Source organism: Muscardinus avellanarius, assembly GCF_963383645.1.
Source record: "Muscardinus avellanarius genome assembly, chromosome: 11".
NCBI lineage: Eukaryota > Metazoa > Chordata > Mammalia > Rodentia > Gliridae > Muscardinus > Muscardinus avellanarius.
In genome coordinates, this window is record NC_137797.1 from 99,718,893 (window position 1) to 99,739,946 (window position 21,054).

The 21,054-nt window shown below is 53.1% G+C and overlaps 1 protein-coding gene across 1 annotated transcript; it reads left to right on the plus strand.

The window, feature by feature from the left end:
• Positions 1 to 169: 169 nt before the first annotated feature.
• Positions 170 to 10,806, plus strand: ENO2 (enolase 2; the record flags this gene model as incomplete). The annotated part of the gene is made up of 11 exons (XM_080705358.1): positions 170 to 254; positions 676 to 771; positions 895 to 953; positions 1,187 to 1,256; positions 1,657 to 1,790; positions 1,993 to 2,215; positions 4,426 to 4,623; positions 6,931 to 7,132; positions 7,375 to 7,483; positions 8,308 to 8,366; positions 10,737 to 10,806. 11 exons carry the CDS (start codon positions 170 to 172, stop codon positions 10,804 to 10,806), a joined length of 1,305 nt encoding a protein of 434 aa, XP_080561484.1.
• Positions 10,807 to 21,054: the final 10,248 nt, after the last annotated feature.

A 21,054-nucleotide genomic window follows, 5' to 3' on the forward strand; every position in this document is an offset into this window, starting at 1 on the left:
AGGGGACCCCTCGAGACGCCGGCCGACTGCAGCCAGCTCCTCCCCACCCCCACCCACTGCGGTAACCTCTCCCCCTCCGCCCGTCCGCGGCCCCGCCCACCGCAGGCTCCACCCTCTAAGCCTCTAATCTGTCTCCTTCCCTTCCACCCAAGGAGAGCTCGCCGTCATCATGTCCATACAGAAGATCTGGGCCCGGGAGATCCTGGACTCCCGCGGGAACCCCACTGTGGAGGTGGACCTCCATACTGCCAAAGGTAGGGCGATGCGGGTCTGGGCTGCATACCCAGAGGGATGGGGTGCTGGGCCAGGCAGAGGCTGGACTATGGGGCTGGGATCCCCTTGTCTAGGGCAGCCAGGCCAGGCGAGTCTGTGCCCTGCATGTCTGCCTGTGCATGTAAGTGTGCATGCGTGTGTGTGTGCATGCGTGTGTGTGTGCATGCGTGTGTGTGTGTGTGTGTGTGTGTGTGCTCAAGGTGCGCTGCCTGGTGCAGCTTCATTCCGTGGCCTGTGGGGCCTCTGGGTGGATGAGGAGGCCCCAGCTCTACAGCTGGTGCGTGTGTTGGTAGGGCGCATTGTGGGCAGGAGGCTGGATTGGGAGCCGGGACGGGAAGGCTGAAGGAATCCTGGCTCTGCAGTGCCCTCTGCCCTCCCTCCCCATTCCGCCTCTTCTCCCAGGTCTTTTCCGGGCCGCAGTCCCCAGCGGAGCCTCCACTGGCATCTATGAGGCCCTGGAGTTGAGGGATGGGGACAAACAGCGTTACCTAGGCAAAGGTGAGGCCCCTCCTCTTTTCCTGGTTTGCCACCCCTCACCTCACCTCACCCCACGGTCCCCTGGCCCTCTCTTGGCCTGGGGGCCCTCCCCTGGCCCAGCCTTAGCCCACTTTCTTCCCCCAGGTGTCCTGAAAGCCGTGGGTCACATCAACAATACCATCGCACCAGCCCTCATCAGCTCAGTGAGACCCGCTTTTTGCCGGGGATGGCAGGACCAGAGTCCTGAAGGACCCTGGGGCAGGGGGCAGGGAGGGAACGGGAGAGGCCCATGGTTACACCTGGGGACGGGAGGGAGGAAGTTCACCTCCCCTAGTGCTGGCAGGCCACGGGGACCCTGGCCAGGTGCCAGTGGGGACCCTCTGCCGTAGGGCCCAGCCTCCATCCTGACTCTGGGTGATGGGGGCTCTGCCCACAGGGTCTCTCTGTGGTGGAGCAAGAGAAACTGGACAACCTCATGCTGCAGCTGGACGGGACAGAGAACAAATGTGAGTCATGGGGGGGGGGCGGCGTGGGTCATTGGAGGGCGGGGCTGCGGGGCAGATGAGGACCTAAGGGGTCTCCTTAGGAGTGACCACGGAGGACTGCTGCATCCTCCTCCCCAAGCCCCTGGGGGGAGGCAGTGACATTAGACAGAAGGAAGAAGAACTTTGTAGCATAAAAGAGGAGGGAGCCGGATGCTTAGAAAAGGGGCGTGGCTTTCTGCCTTTCCAATCCCCTCCTTTCCTCCTCCCTCTTGCTTTTTGCAGGAGACAGGGATGGGACACAGCTGGGCTGGAGAGGGTCAAGGGGGAAGGGGTCTCCTTTACTGACTTTTTGGGAAGCACAGGTGGAGGGGCAGGAGGGAGGGGACATGCGTGCTCAGTGCCATCCTTTCTGCTCTATCAGCCAAGTTCGGGGCCAATGCCATCCTGGGTGTGTCCCTGGCCGTGTGCAAGGCGGGGGCGGCTGAGCGGGAAATGCCCCTGTATCGCCACATCGCTCAGCTGGCGGGGAACTCGGACCTCATCCTGCCAGTGCCGGTGAGCACCCCATGCCCAGCCCCTCCCAGGGGTGGGGGTGGGACCCCATGAGGAAAGATGGGACGGAAGTCCATGGGCAGCTAAAGAGAAGGGATGCAGACAGTCTGGGCCGTGGGGAGCCGTTTAGGACCTTAGATTCGCTTCTCAGGGGCAGACAGAGCCAAAGGCCTTTTGCCCCTCCTGCCCCCTCCGTGGTCCCCAGGCCTTCAACGTGATCAACGGTGGCTCTCACGCCGGGAACAAGCTGGCCATGCAGGAATTCATGATCCTCCCCGTGGGTGCAGAGAGCTTCCGGGATGCGATGAGACTAGGAGCAGAGGTCTACCACACCCTCAAGGGGGTCATCAAGGCCAAGTACGGGAAGGACGCCACCAACGTGGGGGACGAAGGCGGCTTCGCCCCCAACATCCTGGAGAACAGTGAAGGTGAGACCAGGAACCCTACTCGGCTCCACGGCTCCCTCTACTCTGGGACGTGGGAAGGGGCGCACGGGTCCCTGAGCCTGAGGGATGTGGGCAGAGGGTCCTGGAGCTCCTGCAAACCCCAGGATGTACATACCAGCCCTTGGGGTAGGCTCCTAGGGGCCCGCAAAATTCACATGCAGACTTAGGAAGATATCTTTCACTTTTACTCGGCTAACCAGATCTGATAGCATCTAAATTCTCATTGGATCCCCTGGGAATCCTGGGAAACAGTCTGGGTGACCTATGGGGTCCATTCCATCCTTTAATTTCATGTGAATTTCAGTTCGCCCCTCCGTCCTTTCTTCCTCCCTCCCTCCCTTCCTTTCATGCTGGGGGTTGAGCCCAGGGACATTTTACCTCCCAGCTACACCCCCAGCCCTATTTTGTGTGTGTGTGTGTGTGTGTGTGTGTGTGTGTGTGTGTGTGTGTTACTGGGGTTGGAACCTAGAGACATTCTACCTCCAAGCTACACCCCCAGCCCTATTTTTTATTCTTTATTTTGAAACAGGGCCTCAGTAAGTAGTAGCTGAGGCTGTCTGCAAACTGCAATCCTCCTGTCTCAGCCTCCCAAATGCTGGGATTACAAGTGTGCACCACCACGCCTGCCCCTATTTTATTTTTTATTTGAACACAGAGTCTCACTAAATTGCAGAGGGCCTCACTAAGTTGCTGAGGCTGGCCATGAACCTGGATCCTCTTGTCTCAGCCTTCCAAGTACTGGGATTACACATGTGCACCACCAGGCCCAGCCCTATTTTATGTTTTATTTGGAAACAGTCTCACTAAGTTGCAGAGGGCCTCACTAAATTGCTGAGGCTGGCCATGAACCCAGATCCTCCTGTCTCAGACTCCCAAGTACTGGGATTACAAACGTGTGCCACCATGGCCAATTGAGTCTCAGTTTGATGAAACATACTATCCCATCCCCATCCCAGCATCTCTAGGGCTCTGGGATCCCTAGTCTTTCTGTACCCTGGGAAAAACTGTTTCATGAATAAAAATTATATAGGTAGTGGTTAAGAATGAAGCTTTTGGGGGGGGGAGGTGTAGCTCAGTGGTAAAAATTTGTAACAATTCCATTCCTCTACCCACTACAAGATGGCTTCTCCTCCTAGACCTGGGAGGATGCCAGCAGCCACCTTGCCCTCACCTCTCCCATTCTAGAGGGCTGGCTTTGATCCCCAGCAGAGCCAGTAGGGGGAAATGAGTTAAGTTTTGGGGGCCAAATTGCCTGGACTTATTTGAACCTGGAAGACATCCCTGTGTAGTGATCGTCTCTGTTTTTCCTTTTTCTTATCTGTAAAATGGAAATAATAAAGTTGGGTGTGGTGGTGCATGCCTACCATCCAGTACTTAGGAGACCGAGATAGGAGGATTGCAGGTTCAGGGCCAGCCTCAGCAATTTTGTGAGACCCTGTTTCAAATAAATAAATCAAAAGGGCTGGGGGTAGCCAGGCGTGGTGGTGCAGGCTTGTAATCTCAGCATTCGGGAGGCTGAGACAGGAGGATCGCAGTTCGTGGACAGCCTCAGCTACTTAATGAGGCCCTTTGCCACTCCGTGAGACAAATAAAAAATAAAAAAATAGGGCTGGGGTATAGCTTGGAGGTAGAATGCCCCTGGGTTCCATCCCCAGTAACACACACACACACACACACACACACACACACACACACACACATTAGTTTCTACTTTGTAGCTATGCCTGGTAGCTCAGGCTTGTAATCCCCGCCCTTGGGAGGCAGAGATGGGAGGATCTGCAGGTTTGAAGCCAGCAGAGCTGGCTTAAGAGACCCTGTTTCCAAATAAAAATATAAAATAGGTCTTGGAGTGTAGCCTGGAGGTAGAGGGTTCCATCCCAGTACCACCAAGAAAAAAGAAAAAAGTTTCTACTTTGTAGCATCACTGTGAGCATTGTGAGGAGAGAGAGAGAGAGAGAGAGAGAGAGAGAGAGAGAGAGAGAGAGAGCAAGCTTAGGTAACAATTTGTAACAATTCCATTTCTCTACCCACTACAAGATGGCTTCTCCTCCCAGACCTGGGACAACTCCAGCAGCCACCCTCCCCACACCTCCCCCAGCAGCAGCCCTCCACTTCTCTGAATTCTTCCTTCCATCTTCCCTCCCTACCCACTCCTCCTGCTCATAATCTCAACGCCTCCCATCGCTGTCTAGCTCTGGAGCTGGTCAAGGAAGCCATCGACAAGGCTGGATACACGGAAAAGATTGTCATTGGCATGGATGTTGCTGCCTCTGAGTTTTATCGAGATGGCAAATACGACTTGGACTTCAAGTCTCCGGCGGATCCTTCCCGGTGCATCACCGGGGACCAGCTGGGGGCGCTCTACCAGGACTTTGTCAGGAACTATCCTGGTGAGAATAAAAGGGTGTGGGAGAGAGGGCTGGGGAGGAGCAGGGGCAAGCAGGAATATGTTGGGGTAACTCTGGATGGAACTAGGGAGCTAGGTAAAGAGGTCCTTTAGCAAACATGGCTTTGTCTGTCCTGTTAATGTCCAAGTACTGTGATGAACGTTCCATCTGCTTTGCGTCCTGATTAGAGTCACGGGTTCCCAAAGCTACAGGGATCATGGGAAGGGCTGGGGAAGGATCCAGGGCTGGTGAGAGGTGGATGGCTTAGCAGGGAACTGAGTGTATTTCAGCATTTTTATTTGTTTGTTTGTTTGTTTGTTTGTTTATTTGTGGTGCTAGGGATTGAACCCAGGGGCGTTCTACTTCCGAGCTACACCCTAACCCTGTTTTTAAATTATTTTTATCTTATTTTATTTATTTTTGCGGTACTGGGGATTGAACCCAGGAGCATTCAACCTCTATACCCCCCAGCCCTATTTATTTATTAATTAATTTATTTTTATTTTTTATTTTTGCAATACTGGGGATGGAACTCAGGGGCATTCTACCTCTGAGCTACACCCCCAGCCCTACTGTTTAGTCTTTATTTTGAAATAGGGTCTCGTTGAGTTGCGAAGGGCCTCACTAAGTAGCTGAGGCTGGCCCTGAACCATGATCCTTCTTTCTCAGCCTCCCGAATGCTGGGATTACAAGCATACGCCACCACACCCAGCTTTGTATTTCAGTGTCTTTGATTGATGAAATTGTGGCTACTGAATGGAGCCATGACTGATGTATGAATGAAGAGACAGTCTGGGGAGGGACTGAATTACCCTCTCCAAGTCTACCCAGGGCTTCTACCCCCGAATGGAGACAGCTGGTCTCCATCAGGAACTTCCTGAGTCAGAGCGAGAGGAAACAGATATCAAATGCAGAGGAAAAGACTTGGATCAGTAATGAAAAAGGGCTCCCTGGCAGTGGGAATAGGAAAATGCCAAGTAGGCTGTGAGGAAGGTTCTGAACCCTTGTTACTGGGCGGCTTTATGAAATAAGAATCAGGATCAGAATTAGGGCAGGCATATGTGTGGGGAGGGTGAGTGGGGGAAGAGGAGCAGGTTTTAGCCAGACGTGGGGGCGCACGCCTGTAATCCCAGTACTTGGGAGGCTGCGACAAGAGGATTGCAGGTTCCAGCCTCAGCAACTTAGGGAGGCCCTCAGCAGCTAAGCAAAACCCTGTTTCTAAATAAAGCATAAAAGCCAGGCAAGGTGGCGCATGCTTGTAATCGCAGCATTTGGGAGTCTGAGATAGGAGGATCGTGGTTGGCGGATAGCCTTAACTACTTAGTGAGGCCCTTTGCTACTCAGTGAGACCCTGTTTAAAAATAAAAAATAAAAAATAGGGCTGGGGGTGTCTCTTGGAGGTAGAATGCCCCTGGGTTTCATCTCCAGTACCGCAAAAATAAATAAATAAATAAATAAATAAATAAGCAAGCTCAGAGGTAGAATGCCCCTAGGTTCCATCCCCAGTACCGCAAAAATAAATAAATAAATAAATAAAGAAAGAAAGAAATAAAGAAAGAAAGAAAGAAAGAAAGAAAGAAAGAATAAAATAGGGCTGAGGGAGCCGGGCGTGGTGGTGCATGTTTGTAATCCCCGCACTTGGGAGGCTGAGACAGGAGTATTGCATAAATTCAAAGTCAACCTCAGCTATTAGTGTAGCTCTCAGCAACTTAGTGAGATCCTGTTTCCAAATAAAGTATAAAAATAGGTCTGGGAGTAGAGCCCGGAGGTAGAAAAGCCTCTGGGTTCTATCCCCAGTACCACAAAAATAAATAAATTAATTTAATACAATAAAATAGGGTTGGGGTATAAATCTGAGGTAGAAGGCCCCTGGGTTCTACCTCCAGTATCACAAAGAAAGAAAAGAAAAGAAAGAAAAAGAGAAAACACAGCCGAGGAGCCGGGCGTGGTGGTGCACACTTGTCATCCCAGTACTTGGGAGGCGGCGACAGGAAGATCACAGGTTCCCAGCCAGCCTCAGCTACTTAGTGAGGCCTCTGCAATGTAGTGAGACCTTGTTTCAAAATAAAGAATAAAAAATAGGGCTGGGGATGTAGCTTGGAGATAGAATTCCCCTGGGTTCTATTCCCAGTACCACACACACACACACACACACACACACACACACACACACACACCTGGGTTCTATTCCCAGTAACACACACACACACACACACACACACACACACACACACACAAAGATGAATAATAGGTTTAGTTGGCCAAAGTATCCAGGGAGGATTCTCGGCTCTCTCACCACTCCCTCCGCAGTGGTCTCCATCGAGGACCCGTTTGACCAGGATGATTGGGCAGCCTGGTCCAAGTTCACGGCCAACGGAGGGATCCAGGTTGTGGGTGATGACCTGACGGTGACCAACCCGAAGCGCATCGAGCGGGCGGTGGAGGAGAAGGCCTGCAACTGTCTGCTGCTCAAGGTCAACCAAATCGGCTCAGTCACCGAGGCCATCCAGGCGTGAGTGACTCCTGGCCCTCTCCTACCTGGCTGGACTCTTACAAGTGCTCCCAACCCGATCCCACCCAGGGCTGCTGAAGAGAGCAGAAGCCCCATTCCCGGTTCTCAGTTCCACTCTCTCTGCTGCCCTTCCCAGAGAGCATCCCTCCCGGTGTTTGTTGACCTAGCTCAAGGCTGGGGCTGGGGGATGCTGCCCGTGGCGTGGGGCTGGGCCGGGGTTCAGCGCTGCTGTACTGGTGCAGGTGCAAGCTGGCCCAGGAGAACGGCTGGGGGGTCATGGTGAGTCACCGCTCAGGAGAGACAGAGGACACGTTCATTGCCGACCTGGTGGTGGGGTTGTGCACAGGCCAGGTGAGTGGGGGCAGCCTGCGGGTGGAGGGGGATGCTGGTGGGATTGGTGAGCTCCAGGCCCGGGTGGGTTTTTCCTTCTAGGTGTTTAAGGGTATCAAGAAAGTGACAGGAGTCAAAATTTTAGGGCTGGGGTGGTGCTCGGTGGTAGAGCACTTGTCTAGCATGCAAGAGGTCCTGGGTTTTATCTTGAGCACTGTAGAAAAGAAATGATAGAAAAAATAAAAAGGAGAGCCAGGCACAGGCTTGTAATCCAGCATTTGGGAGGCTGAGACTGGAGGATCACGGTTTGCAGCCAGTCTCAGCTACTTAGTAAAGCCCTTTGCAACTCAGTGAGACCCTGTTTCAAAATAAAGAATGAGGCCGGGCGTTGTGGCGCACGCTTATAATCCCCCGCACTTGGGAGGCGGAGACAGGAGGATCCCGCAGATTTGAAGCCAGAGACCCCGTTTCCAAATAAAAACTTATATTAAAAAAAATAGGTCTGGGAGTGTAGCCCGAAGGTAGAAGGGTTTCCAGGAACCCCAGTACCACCAAAAAAAAAAAAAAAAAAAAGAAAGAAAAGAAAGAAAGAAAAAGAAAAAAAAATAGAGCTGGGGTGTAGCTTGAATGTAGAATGCCCCTGGGTTCCATCTTCAGTACCGAAAAAAAAAAAAAGGGCTGGGGATGCAGCTCAGAGATAGAATGCCCTTGGGTTCCATCCCTAGTACCACAAAAAGAAAAGAAAAGAGAAAGAAGGAAAGAAAGAAAGGAAGGGAGGGAGGGAGCACTTTTCTTTCCTGGGTTGAGGGCAGTCCCTGAGCTGCTTGTCATTTGAAATGTTTCAGATCAAGACAGGAGCCCCCTGCCGTTCTGAGCGACTGGCTAAGTACAACCAGCTTATGAGGTGAGGGTCCTTGGGGAATGGGAGCCCAAGGCCCAGGTGGCTCAAAACCCCATTTGCTCACCATTTCATCTCCAGTACCCAGAGCCTGGATAAACAATAGATGTCCTAGCCGGGCACGGTGGCGCACGCTTGTAATCCCAGCATTCGGGAGGCTGAGACAGGAGGATTACGGTTCATGGACAGCCTCAGCTACTTAGTGAAGCCATTTGCAAGTCAGTGAGACCCTGTTTCAAAATAAAGAATAAAAAACAGAGCTGGGGTGTAGCTCAGAGGTAAAATGCCCTGGCTTGTTCCATCCCCAGTACCACAAACAAACAAACAAAAAATTGATGGCCAAGCTGACAGCAGTGGTGCACGCTTGTAATCCCAGTTCTTGTACGGCTGAGACAGGAGGATCATAGGTTTGCAGCCAGCCTCGGCTACTTAGTGAGCCCCTCTACAACTTAGTGAGACCCTGTTTCAAAATAAAAAATAAGCCAGGTGTGGTGGTGCACACTTGTCATCCCCGCGCTTGGGAGGCTGAGACAGGATCGCGCAGGTTCGAAGCCAGCCTCAGCTGGCTTAAGAGACCCTGTTTTCAAATAAAATATAAAATAGGTCTGGGAATGTAGCCTGGAGATAGAAGTCACCTGGGTTCCATCCCCAGTACCATAAATAAATAAATAAATAAATAAATAAATAAATAAATAAATGGTAAAAGCCCAGCATGGTGGCGCACGCTTGTAATCCCAGCGCTTGGGAGACTGAGACAGGAGGGTCGTACAGGTTTGAATCCAGCCTCAGCTACTTAGTGAGGCTCTCAGCAACTTAGTGAGACCCTGTTTTCAAATAAAGTATTAAAAAATAGGTCTGGAGCCGGACGTAGTGGCACACGCTTGTAATCCCTGCACTTGGGAGGCTGAGACAGGAGGATCACATAGGTTCGAAGCCAGCCTCAGCTACTTAGTGAGGCTTTCAGCAACTTAGTGAGACTCTGTTTCCAAATAAAATATAAAAAAGGTCTGGGAGTATATCCCGGAGGTAGAAAGCCCCTGGGTTCTACCCCCAGTACCACCAAAAAAAAAAAATTAAAATAAATAAATAAATAAATAAATAAATGGTCTGGGAGTATAGCCCAGAGGTAGAAAAGCTCCTGGGTTTCACCCCTAGTACCACAAAATAAATAAATAAAAATAAATAAAAAATAAAGGATAAAAATTAGGGCTGGGAGTGTAGCTCAGAGGTATAATGCCCCTAGGTTCAATCCTCAGTACTGAAAAACAAAAACAAACCAGTAGATGTCCAAACCAGGCGCAGTGGTGCATGCCTGTAATCCAAGTACTTGGGAGGCTGAGGCAGGATCACAGGTTGGAGGCTAGCCTCAGCAGTTTAGACCTCACTTCAAAATAAAAAAATACAAGCTGGACATGGTGGTGCATGCTTGTAATCGCAGTGCTTGGGAGGCTGAGACAGGAGGATCGCAGGTTCACAGCCAGCCTCAGCTATTTAGTGAGGCCCTCTGCAACTTAGTGAGACCCTGTTTCAAAATATAGAATAAAAAATAGGGCTGGAGGTGTAGCTTGTAGATAGAATGGTCCTGGGTTCAATCCCCAGCATCACACAGACACACACACACACACACACACACACACACACACACACACAGCCAGGTGTGGTGGTGCACGCTTATAATCCCAATACTTGGGAGGCTGAGACAGGAGGATCACAGGTTTGCAGCCAGCCTCAGCTACTTAGTGAGGCCCTCCGCAATTTAGTGAGACCATATTTCAAAATAAAATATTAAAATAGGGCTGGAGGACTAGCTCAGAGGTAGAATGCCCCTGGATTATTTAATCTCCAATCTCAGAAGAAGAAGAAGAAGAGGAGGAGGAGGAGGACTGGGAATGTAGCTTAGTGGTGGAGTAGGTAGACTACCTACTAGGTTCAATTCCTAGTACAAAAAAAAAAAAAAAAAAAAAAAAAGAAACAGTAGATGTCCAGAAAATACTTGTTTTTGCTTGGTGGGTTTACTGTTTTATTTTCATTTTTGTGGTGCTGGGGGTTGAACCTGGGGGCTTCTACCTCCAAGCTACACCCCCAACCCTGTTTTTTTTATTCTATATTTTGAAACAGGGTCTCATTAAGTTGCAGAGGGCCTCACTAAGGAGCTGAGGCTGTCCGCGAACCGCGATCCTCCCGCCTCAGCCTCCCAAGTGCTTGGTGGGTTTATGATGGCCAGATTGGTGGATCACGGAGGTGGCCTGGGAAGGCTCACCCTGGAGCAGGACTCAAAAGCTGGCCGGATGAGGGAAGGTGGAGGCTGGAGGGACTCCTAGAGGGAGAAGCAGGACAGTCCTGCTTCCCTGATTTTTCCTTTCTGGCTCATCTCAGAATTGAAGAGGAGCTGGGCGATGAAGCTCGCTTCGCTGGACACAATTTCCGCAATCCCAGCGTGCTGTGATACCTCCGCTGGCCTGGAGCCTTGGGACCTCCACCCACTCTCCTAGAACCTCCTTCTTGCTGTCCTGACCTGTGATAGTTCACCCTGAGATACCCTGAGCCCAGGGCACCCAGCATTCCCCTGACTAGCCTGCTTGGCTGCTCCTCGGCTTATCCCACCCCCGCTGTCTCTGCTCTCCCGCCTCTCTGGGCCCCGTTCTTTGGGGGTTCCATCCTCCTCACTTCTCCCCTTCTCTTCTCTCTTCCCTGAAAAACTGGAAATGGGAATGAGGACCATCGGGGTCTCTGGAAGACTGACCAGTGTCTGTGGCCGGGGCTTCAGGGTTGGTGCGTCGGGGTGTGTAGGGTGAGGAGCAGTGCGGAGGGGTAGAGTGCTGGCCGTGCGGTCCTGCCGAGCGCAGGGGTTAGTGTATTTATTTACTTATTTACTTTTTCTTCATCCTGTGAATTAATTAGCCATCTTCCCATAACTGTACGGCCTCCCGGCCTGACTTCAGGGGATTACGCATCTGTATTTCTTGTGGCTTGAGAGGCCAAGAAGACCTGGCGTGGGAGGTCTTGCTAGAACAGGAAGGGTAGCAGAAAAGGGCACTGACGTCAGTTCTGGTGTGTTTACTAACTGAAGCCTGGGTCTGTCCAGCGTGGGGCTGTGTGCCTGGGTATTCTTCCCCGTCCATCTCTCCCCAGCCCTCCACTCCCTGTCCCTCCAGCTGCACCAGAGCACGGTCTCACTCCCCTGTGCTGTGTCCCACTGTTGCCACCGCCTCTGTGACATCGGAACGAGTACTGCCCACCATTAAAGTCTGAATCACAGTGCCTTCTTGTGTCTGAAGACTCTGCTTTTTTTTTTTTTTTTGCAGTACTAAGGATGGAACCCAGGGGCATCCTACCTCTGAGCTATATACCCCCAGCCCTATTTTTTAGTCTTATTTTGAAACAGGGTCTCACTGAGTTGCAGAGGGCCTCACTAAGTAGCTCAGGCTGTCCGCAAACCGCCATCCTCCTGTCTCAGCCTCCCAAATGCTGGGATTACAAGCGTACGCCACCACACCACCTTGTGTGAAGACTCTGAATCTGTTCCAACCAGGGGAGAGAAGATGGAGGACCCAGAGTCTGTGAAATAGGGTAGCAGAGGTAGGCGGGGACAAAGCGAGGAAGACCAGCTCAACAGATGTGGCTCAGAAATGGCTCTGCCAGCTGGGCGTGGTGGCACACGCTAGTAATACTAGCATTTGGGCGGCTGAGACAAGAGGATCGCAGTTCGAGGACAGCCTCAACTACTACTTAATGAGATTCTTTGCCACTCAGTGAGACCCTGTTTCAAATAAAAAAATAAAAATAGGGCTGGGGGTGTAGCTCGGAGGTAAATCCCCCTGGGTTCCATCCCCTGTACTGCAAAAAGAAAGAAAGAAAGAAACAAGAAAGAAACAAAGAAAGAAAGAAAGAAAGAAAGAAAGAAAGAAAGAAAGAAAGAAAGGGCTCTGCCTGAGGGATCCTTGTTAGGTGGGGTTCATGTTGCCTCTGCCTTCTCAGCCTTAGGCCTGGTCCCAGGACTCAGGTGAATTAGAAATTTATTTATTTATTTATTTATGGTACTGAGGGTGGAACCCAGAGGCTTTCTACCTCCGCGCTACACTCCCAGACGTATTTTATACTTTGTTTGGAAACAGGGTTTCAGTTGCTGAGAGCCTCACTAAGTAGTTGAGGCTGGCTTCAAACCTACACAATCCTCCTGTTTCAGCCTTCCAAGTGCTGGAATTATAAGCCTGTGCCACTATGTCCGGCGTTTATGCTTTATCTTGAAATAGGGTCTCACTGAGTTGCAATGGGCCTCCTCACCCAGTAGCTGAGGCTGTCTGCAAACCGAGATCCTCCTGTCTCAGCCTCCCAAATGCTGAAATTACAAGCATGTGCCACCACGCCTGGTGTGGGTTAGGAGTTCTTAACCTAGGGTCCTGGAGTCCTTGGAAAAAGGAGAAATTGTGTGTGTGTGTGTGTGTGTGTGTGTGTGTGTGTGTGTGTGTGTGTATGTGTGTTTACATCTTGGGGGGGCAATCTAAAGTGTTTTCAGATTCCCAAAGGCCCTTTGACCAAGAAAGGAGGAAACTGTGGATTGGGGCAGCTCTCCTCCTGGGCCTCTCCCCATGAAACGCTGGATGGTTCTGGAGTAAAACAGGACTTCATGGTCACCAGCCTTTGCAAATGGGGAACTCGCAAGAGTAGAATGCTACCAGAGATGTAGAGGTGGGCCTGAGGAAACTGAGTTCTCCAGAAAACTGAAGCGTCAGGACTGAAATGCTTGATAGACCCCCTGGCCAGTGGACTCTGAGGACGGCAGGGCGTGGCTAGAGAGCCCCTAAAGCCCAGCCCGTGGAGAGCTCAGCCTTGAGCACAGCCCAGGGACCACCTTGGGGACAAAGCCCCTCAGGTTGCCTCAGATGCCAGGGCCCAGCCCAGCTGGCAGGGGCTACAGGTGGGGATCTGCTGCGGCCACTAGGGGGAGGCAGAGTTTTGCAGGACGGCGGTGGCCGCCAAGCTCAGGTGGGTAGGCTTGTGCCCTCTGAGTGCCCCCCGCCTGCTTTTCTGGTCCTAGGTTCCCTCTGCCAACCTGCCCCCCCCAACAAGGATTCCAGTTGTGTTTGGGAAGGGCCGCTGACTCTGTCCTCACTCCAAGGTCCCTGACACCTCAGCCATTTCCAGCTCCAGGGCCTTTTCTTTTCAAAGTGGACAGCTCATCTTTCCCTTCCCCTAGCACCCCTTCCGCCCTCCTTGGGGCTCATGGCACTTGGGCTCTCAGTTTTCTCTGGGGTCCCTGATACCCATCTTTCCTCAGTGACTCCCAGGCTGGCTAGGACCGTAGGTGGAGTCTTTCCCAACCTCTGTTCTTTCTTCTGTCCCTCCTGGCTAGGTCTCCTCTGACCGCTCCTCCCTCCTCCCCCAGGTACTGGGTAGGATTGGGTTACAGCTGGCTTTGCTGGGCCTCCCAGGCCCCTCTCTCCCCTTTCTTTTTTGTGCCGTTGCCTGGAGACCAGTGGGTTGTGGGGGACTGGGGCCAGGGAGGGAGCTGGGGTGAGGAATGGTGTGTGTGTGTGTGTGTATAATATTCTTTGCAGTTGAGTTGTGGGCTCAGGTAGGGGAGGAATTGGAGGGGGTAGGTGCTGGCTTCTCTTTCCACTCTCCCCTTCGCGTCTCTCTACTAATTTTTTTTTTCCTTCTTGGTACTGGGGTTGGAACTCAGGAGCATTCTACCTCTGAGCTACACCCCCAGCCCTATTTTTTTTTTTAATTTTATTCTTTATTTTGCAACAGGGTCTCACTGAGTTGCAAAGAGCCTAAGTAGCTGAGGCCGTCTGGGAACCGTGATCCTCCTGTCGCAGCCTCCTGAATGCTGGGATTACAAGCGTGCGCCACCATGCCCGGCTGCTATGTTTTTCCTTTTAGGTTCACCATCCTGGCCCATGCCTTAGTGATGCAGACACAGGGGAGAAGAGACTCAGTCGGGAAGGGGCTTGAGAAGGGCTGGAGCCAGGGCCCAGGGGAGAACCGGAGAGGCGCAGAGAGAAAGGAGATGCAGCAGAGGGGGCGAAGGGGGAAGGTGTCTTGGAGCCATGTTAGGGAGTGGATGGATGCAAGGGGCTGAGGCTTCCCTGGAACTGGCCTGGTTTCTGGGAGGTCCTGGGATGGCCAAGAAAGTGGGCCTGGGGTGGAGACGGGAGCAGTTTCACTTCCGAGGATGGGGATTCATTCCTAGGCCAAGACAGCCTTCTAGCTCGGGCTCCTAGTTCCCCCCAGTGCTTGGCTTAGGAGGAATCTGTTCAGAGCTTTGGGGCCCTCCCAGGACTTGGCTGCATCTGGCCTAAGCAATTGTGAGCAAAATCTACAGGGCCAGCTTCCTTCCTTCCCAGAAGACAGGTTATCAGTTATCCCAGGTTATCCCAGCCTATCAGTGTAGGGCTCCCAGCTTGGCCTCCTGCAGGGGGCCCCACAAGCAACCTACCCCCACCCCCAAAATCTGGAGAGCTCCCGAGGCATCCCAATCCTGACTCCAGCTCCAGTTCTTCCTGCCTGCCTCTCTCCCTTTCTCTGGCCTTCCCAATTTCAGCTGCCAAAAATCACCCTGTGTCTCTGGTGTCCTTTGTCCTGGGAGATGTTGCTGCTTGGTGCGGGGCCAGGGAGGGAGCCCAGAAGGCACTGGGGGTGGACGGGTGGGGGTCCTGGCTTCGGCCGCAGAGGGGAATGGCTGGCGCACTGACTGTCAGAGGCAGGCTGTGGACGGGTGGAGAGGCAGGGTTGGAAGAGCTTGTGGTCTGTGGTGGGGATCCGTTCCATATTCAGACGATGGGGATGGGGAAGCCAAGGCTGGCACCCAGGGTACCTAGGTCCATACTGAGCCCAATCCCCATTCGGCCGTCCAGGTGACCTAAGATAGCGTTAGCAGAGGCTCCAACCAGGCTTGGGGAGGAAGATGGAGATGGAAGTAGATTCCTGGCGAACCCCTCTCCCCGGGGCTGCATCCCCCATGCCTGTCCTCTCCCAGGGGTCTCCCTTCCCACCTGCACGTTCTCTGTCCCCATTACTGTCTTTCCCTCCATATTGCCACCAGAAGACCTTGTTTAGTCTCCATTTTCTTCCAGTCTTCTTTAACTCCCCCCCCTTTTTTTTTCTGCCAAAGGAAACAGACCCTCCAGTTTGACTGGAAGCCCCCACCCCGGGATCCAGCCAGCCCCCTCCTTCCTGGAAAAGGCTTCTCTGGTCCCTCCTGCTCCTCCATCCCTCCGAAGGCTCCTCCGCTTCCTCCTCTCCCTTCGCAGACACCTCCTCTAGGCTCGCTTCTCCCCGGCTCCCCTCCATCACCCCCAATCCTCAGAGTCCCCCACTTTGCCCAACACCAACTCCCCCAAGCCCCTTCAGTCTCGTCCAGAAACCTCCATTCTCTTAAATATGTCTTCCTCGTTCAAATTCCCCCCCTCCAAGTCCCCAAACTTCTATCGCGTTCTCGCTGGGGGAGAGAAAAAAAAAAAAAACCCAGCCCCCTCCCTCCAGCCCGGGCTCCCTCCGCCGCGCGGCACACAAAGCCCCCGCCCGCCGCGCGCCGGCCCCCGCGCGGGCTCCTCCCACCCGCGGCCGACCCCGCGCCCGAACTTCCCGGGCCGCCGCCCCGCCCGCCGCCCCTCCCCCGCTCCCGCCCCTCCCCCGCTCCCGCCCGCGCGGCCCCGGACGCGCCGCCCCGCCCGCCGCCCTCCGCAGCCCGCGCCGGGGCGGCCGGACGCGCTTGGGCCGCGGCTCGCAGCGGAGGCCGGGGACGGAGGCCGCGAGGCCCGGAGGCCGGAGGCCGCGGCATGGGGGCCGCCCTGCGGGGGGGCCGGGGCCGCCGCGGCCGGGGCGGCGACTGAGCGGGGCCGGAGCCGGAGCCGCCGCCCCGAGGCCGCCGGCGCCGCAGGTAAGCGCTCCCCGCCCCCACCGCCTCCATGGCGGGGCCGGGCCGGGCCGGGGCGAGGCGGCGGGCCGGCGGGGCGGCGGCGCCGAGAGGGCAGCGAGGCGGGGCGGCGGCGCCGGCCGCGCGAGCCGGGGGGGTGGGTCCGGGGAGGGGTGTGGTGGGGAGCGGGGTCTGCAGCCGCCGCGGGGCCGCGGCCCGGGGAAACTGAGGCCCGAGGCCGCCTGCAGCGGCGGCGCCGAGCCCCGGGCGGAGGTGGGGCGGCCTCGTCTTTTGTGCCCCGGCTTTCTTGCCCCGCTGCCGGCCGCCTCTGACCCCGTCCGCCCGATCCCCGAGGCCGAGGTACTTGTTCGGAGGGGCGTCGGGGCCCAGCCCCGAAACTAAGAGAAGGCCGGGAACACCTCGGGCAGAGTTAGGGAGAAAGGGTTTCTGGGAGGATGGAAGGGAGAATTGGGCAACCCTAGAGGCATTCCAAACAAGTTGTGACCTCCACCCTCGCATCCCGGGCCGATCCCCCGGGGAAGGCCTCACTCCTGCTGGGAGCGAGAGGTCTCGGCCGTGCCTGGGTAGATGGCTCTCCCTGAGGGTGCCATCGGAGGGGAGGAGTTGCTTTGGCAACTGGGGTGGGGGTGGTGGCTGCCAGATGGACCCCTGGGATGGTCTCTTGAGGGGCACGTTGTTTTGCCACTTGGTTGCCATGGCAGTGGTCCAGGGGGATGGCCAGTGGTGGGGGTTCGGAATGTCGAGGGGACCTCCGCCTGTGGCTGTGTCTTATGGACTCTTGGGGTTCTGGAAGATGGTCTGGTGTTGCCAGTAGAGAGGGGGTTCCCAGGTGCTGCACCCCTCCATCCAGCAGTCTGTTGCAACAGTAGACCTGTTACTTGCAGGTTATTTGCTTTTTCCAATGTCCTCCCACCGGGGCGTGATGGTCTTCAAGTTACACCATCTTGGGCTGGGCGGGGGGTAGCTCGGTGGTGGAATGCTCCCCATTGCATGGACAAGGCCCTGAGCTCAACCCCCAGCACCCCAACACAGAATAGCTTATACCGTCTTTGGGTGGTTTCTTCTGGCCTTCAGCTCTCTCCTGTTAGATTTTCACAGTTGTCTTTTCGCTTCTTCCATTTTCTTAAAACTTGTTCCTGCTTTGAGTCTTCCTTCTAGAGGATCTCCTCTCTTTCCCTGACTGTCCTTGGGGCCAGCCCAGGACTCAACTAACCTTTGACCTCCTGCTTTCTGGAGCTCCTGGGCCAGGCTGGGCTTTCCACGCCCATCCCAGGTGAGCTTCTCTGCCGCCTGGGCCGTGCACATACTCTGGATTGGAGCCTGGAGGCCGGGACGTATTCCCCGAGCCTCTAACGTGACCCTGGGCTAGTCACTTCTCTTGCTTTGATCTCTCCATAGTAAGGTGAAGGGATTATAGATGGCGCCCTTTGAGGCCCCTCCTGCACCCTGGATTCTAAGAAGGCCTAGGCCAGTCCTTCCTTGTCTGCTGGTCTGGGCTGCCCTGGTATCTCAGAGTCATCTTGGGCTGGTTTGTTGGTCTGGCTGCAATGGTGGGAGCTGGGCCAATGATCCTGAAATTCACCCTGGACGCTCTTCCCAGAGAGCCCTGTGACTTGGAATATACTGACGATTGAACCCAGGGGTGCTCTGCCTTTGAGCTGTACCCCAGCCCTTTTTGTTTTTTTATTTTAAAAAAGGTCCCTCCAAGCCCGGCGTGGTGGCTCACGCTTGTAATCCCTGTGCTTGGGAGGCTGAGACAGGAGGATCGCACAGGTTCGAAGCCAGCCTCAGCTACTTAGTGGGGCTCTCAGCAACTTAGTGAGACCCTGTTTCCAAATAAAGTGTAAAGTAGGTCTGGGAGTGTAGCCCGGAGGTAGAAAGCCTCTGGGTTCCACCCCAGTACCACCAAAAAAAAAAAGAAAGAAAAAGAAAAAGGTCCCTCCAGTAAACACATTTTTTTTTTTTTGGCAGTACTGGGGATGGAACCCAGGGGCGTTCTACCTCCCGGCTACACCCACAGCCCTATTTTATAATTTATTTGGAAACAGGGTCTCACTAAATTGCTCAAAGCCTAAGTAGCTGAGGCTGGCTTCGAACCTGTGCGCTCCTCCTGTCCCAGCCTCCCAAGCGCTGGGATTACAAGCGTGCGCCACCACGCCCGGCTCAGTAAACACATTTTAAAAGCACATCTAGCCAGGCATGGTGGCACACACATGAAATCTCAGTATTTGGGAGGCTGACACGGAAGGATCTCAGATTTGAGGATAGCCTCAGCAAGTAGTGAGACTCTTCATCAACCTAGTGAGACCCTGTTTCCAAATAAAAATAAAGCTGGGTGTGGTGGCGCACGCTTGTAATCCCAGCATTCTGGAGGCTGAGACCGGAGGATCGAGGTTCTCGGATGGCCTCAACTACTTAGGGAGGCCCTCTGTAACTTAGTGAGACCCTGTTTCAAATTCAAGAATCAAAAAGGGGCTGAGGTTGTGGCTCAGAGGTCGAATGCCCCTGGGTTCCGTCCCCGGTACCACATGTCCAACGAGACAGGCGTTTCTGTGATTGCCGCGTGCCCAGGTTCCTTCCTGTGTCTCTCTGACCTCCTGTGCTCGGAGCGCTTAGTGAACAGGGTCTCTAGGAGGGCTGGCAAACAGTCACCTTTGTTGTGTTGTTAAGATTGTTTTCCTCTTTTGTTTGGTCTTGTTCTTTAGGCTTTTTTTTTTCTTTTTCTCCAGGTGATAGTATTTTAAAGCCAATCTACACAACAGTTCAAAAATATGATATTAGCTGTAGCTGGAGGAGGGTGACTAGTCCACTGGGCATCAGTTGAAAGGTCAGAGTAGAGGCTCTGTCCCAGCTATTTTGTGACTTAAGTAAATGGCTAGGAAGGTTCCCGGTTGGCCAGCCTCAGTGCGCTTCAGGGGGGTGAGTGAGAGGTAATGCCTCTGTATTCCTTGGGGAAAATATTTACATATATAATGTGGAAGAACCGTTTACCTAATAGGCCTCCTAACTCAGAATAGGTGGTCAGGCTTAGGAGGGTCCCACCAAGCCTAGCAGTACTTAACTCAGGAAGAAAGATCTTAGCCCGGCGTGGTGGCGCACACCTGTAATCCCAGCATTTGGGAGGCTGAGACAGGAGGATCGCGGTTTGGGGACAGCCTCAGCTACTTAGGCCCTTGGCAATGTAGTGAGACCCTTTTTCAAAATAAAGAATAAAAAAAATAGGGTTTGGGGTGTAGCCTGGAGGTAGAATGCTCCTGGGTTCCATCCCCAGTCAATACTACAAACAAACAAAAAAAGAGAGAGAGAGAAAAAGAAAGTCATTACTAAGAAAAGAACATCAGTCCGGGTGTGGTGGCGCACGCTTGTAATCCCCGTGCTTGGGAGGCTGAGACAGGAGGATCGCACAGGTTCGAAGCCAGCCTCAGCTACTTAGTGAGGCCCTCTGCAACTCAGTGAGACCCTGTTCCAAAATAAAGACTAAAAATTGGGCCGGGGGTGTAGCTCAGAGGCCACATGCCCCTGGGTTCCATCCCCAGACCTGCAAAAAGAAAAAAAAAAGTATATATATATATATTCCAGGAGTATAGCCCAGAAGTAGAAAGCCTCTGGGTTCCACCCCAAGTACCACCAAAAAAATAAATAAAAAAAAAAAATAAAAAGGGCTGGAAGTGTAGTTCAGAGATAGAATGACCCTGGGTTCAATTCCTAGTACCAAAAACAAAAAACAAAACCACTAAAAGATCTTATGGTCTGTAGTAAGGAGAGACTTGACTTCACAAGAAATAAATGCAAGTGAAATAGGTGGCTGTGGAGACATGGCTGTATGATGGTACCTCTGTCGATAGCCGTGGGTACATAGATTGTAGAGGCTTGAAATGGTAAATTGTGATGTGTTCTCACTGGTTTTTTAAATCTGTTTTGTTGTTGTCTAATATTTTGAGTCTTTGGTGGTTAATGTGAAAACCCTGACTTCTCCCCTAGTCTAGGGATGGAACAGATCCCTTGGTACCTGGAGGGGCAGTGGGCATATAACCTATGCACATTCTCCTGTGTGCGTGCGTGTGTGTGTGTGTATTTGTGGTACTAGAGATAGAGCCTAGGAGCAGTCCACCTCTGAGTTACAACCCCAGCCCCCCAACCCTTTTTTTTTTGTGTGTGTGTGTGTGGGGTTTGAACCCAGGGGCACACTAACTCCACGCTACACCTCCAGCCCTATTTTTTATTCTGTGTGTGTGTGTGTGTGTGTGTGTGTGTGTGTGTTACTGGGTGTGGAACCCAGGGGCTTTCTCCCAGACCTATTTTATACTTTATTTGGAAACAGGGTCTCACTAAGTTGCTGAGAACCTCATTTTCGAACCTGTGCAATCCTCCTGTCTCAGCCTTCCAAGTGCTGGGATTACTAGAGTGTGCCACCATGCCCGGCTCTATTTTTTATTCTTTATTTTGAAACAGGGTCTCACTAACTTGTGGAGGGCCTAAGTGGCTGAGGTTGGCTGCGAACCTGCGGTCCTCCTGTCTCAGCCTCCCAAGTACTGGGATTGCAGGTATGCACCACCATGCCTGGCTCCCATGTCTAGATACTTAAATATCCATCTCTAGATTATTTTATAATACCTAATATAATGTAAAGGCTGTGTAAATAGTTGTTAATAATACTATATTGAGAGACTAGTGGCAAGAAGAAAGTGTTAAGTCTTCAGAGCAGAAGCAGCTGACCGTCATAGGCCTGACTACCAAGTTTCTGAAGGACTTGAGGCAAAGAATGAGGGCTGGAAGGACGGCGGATCTGTGAGGGGCGGAGGCCCTAGCAGG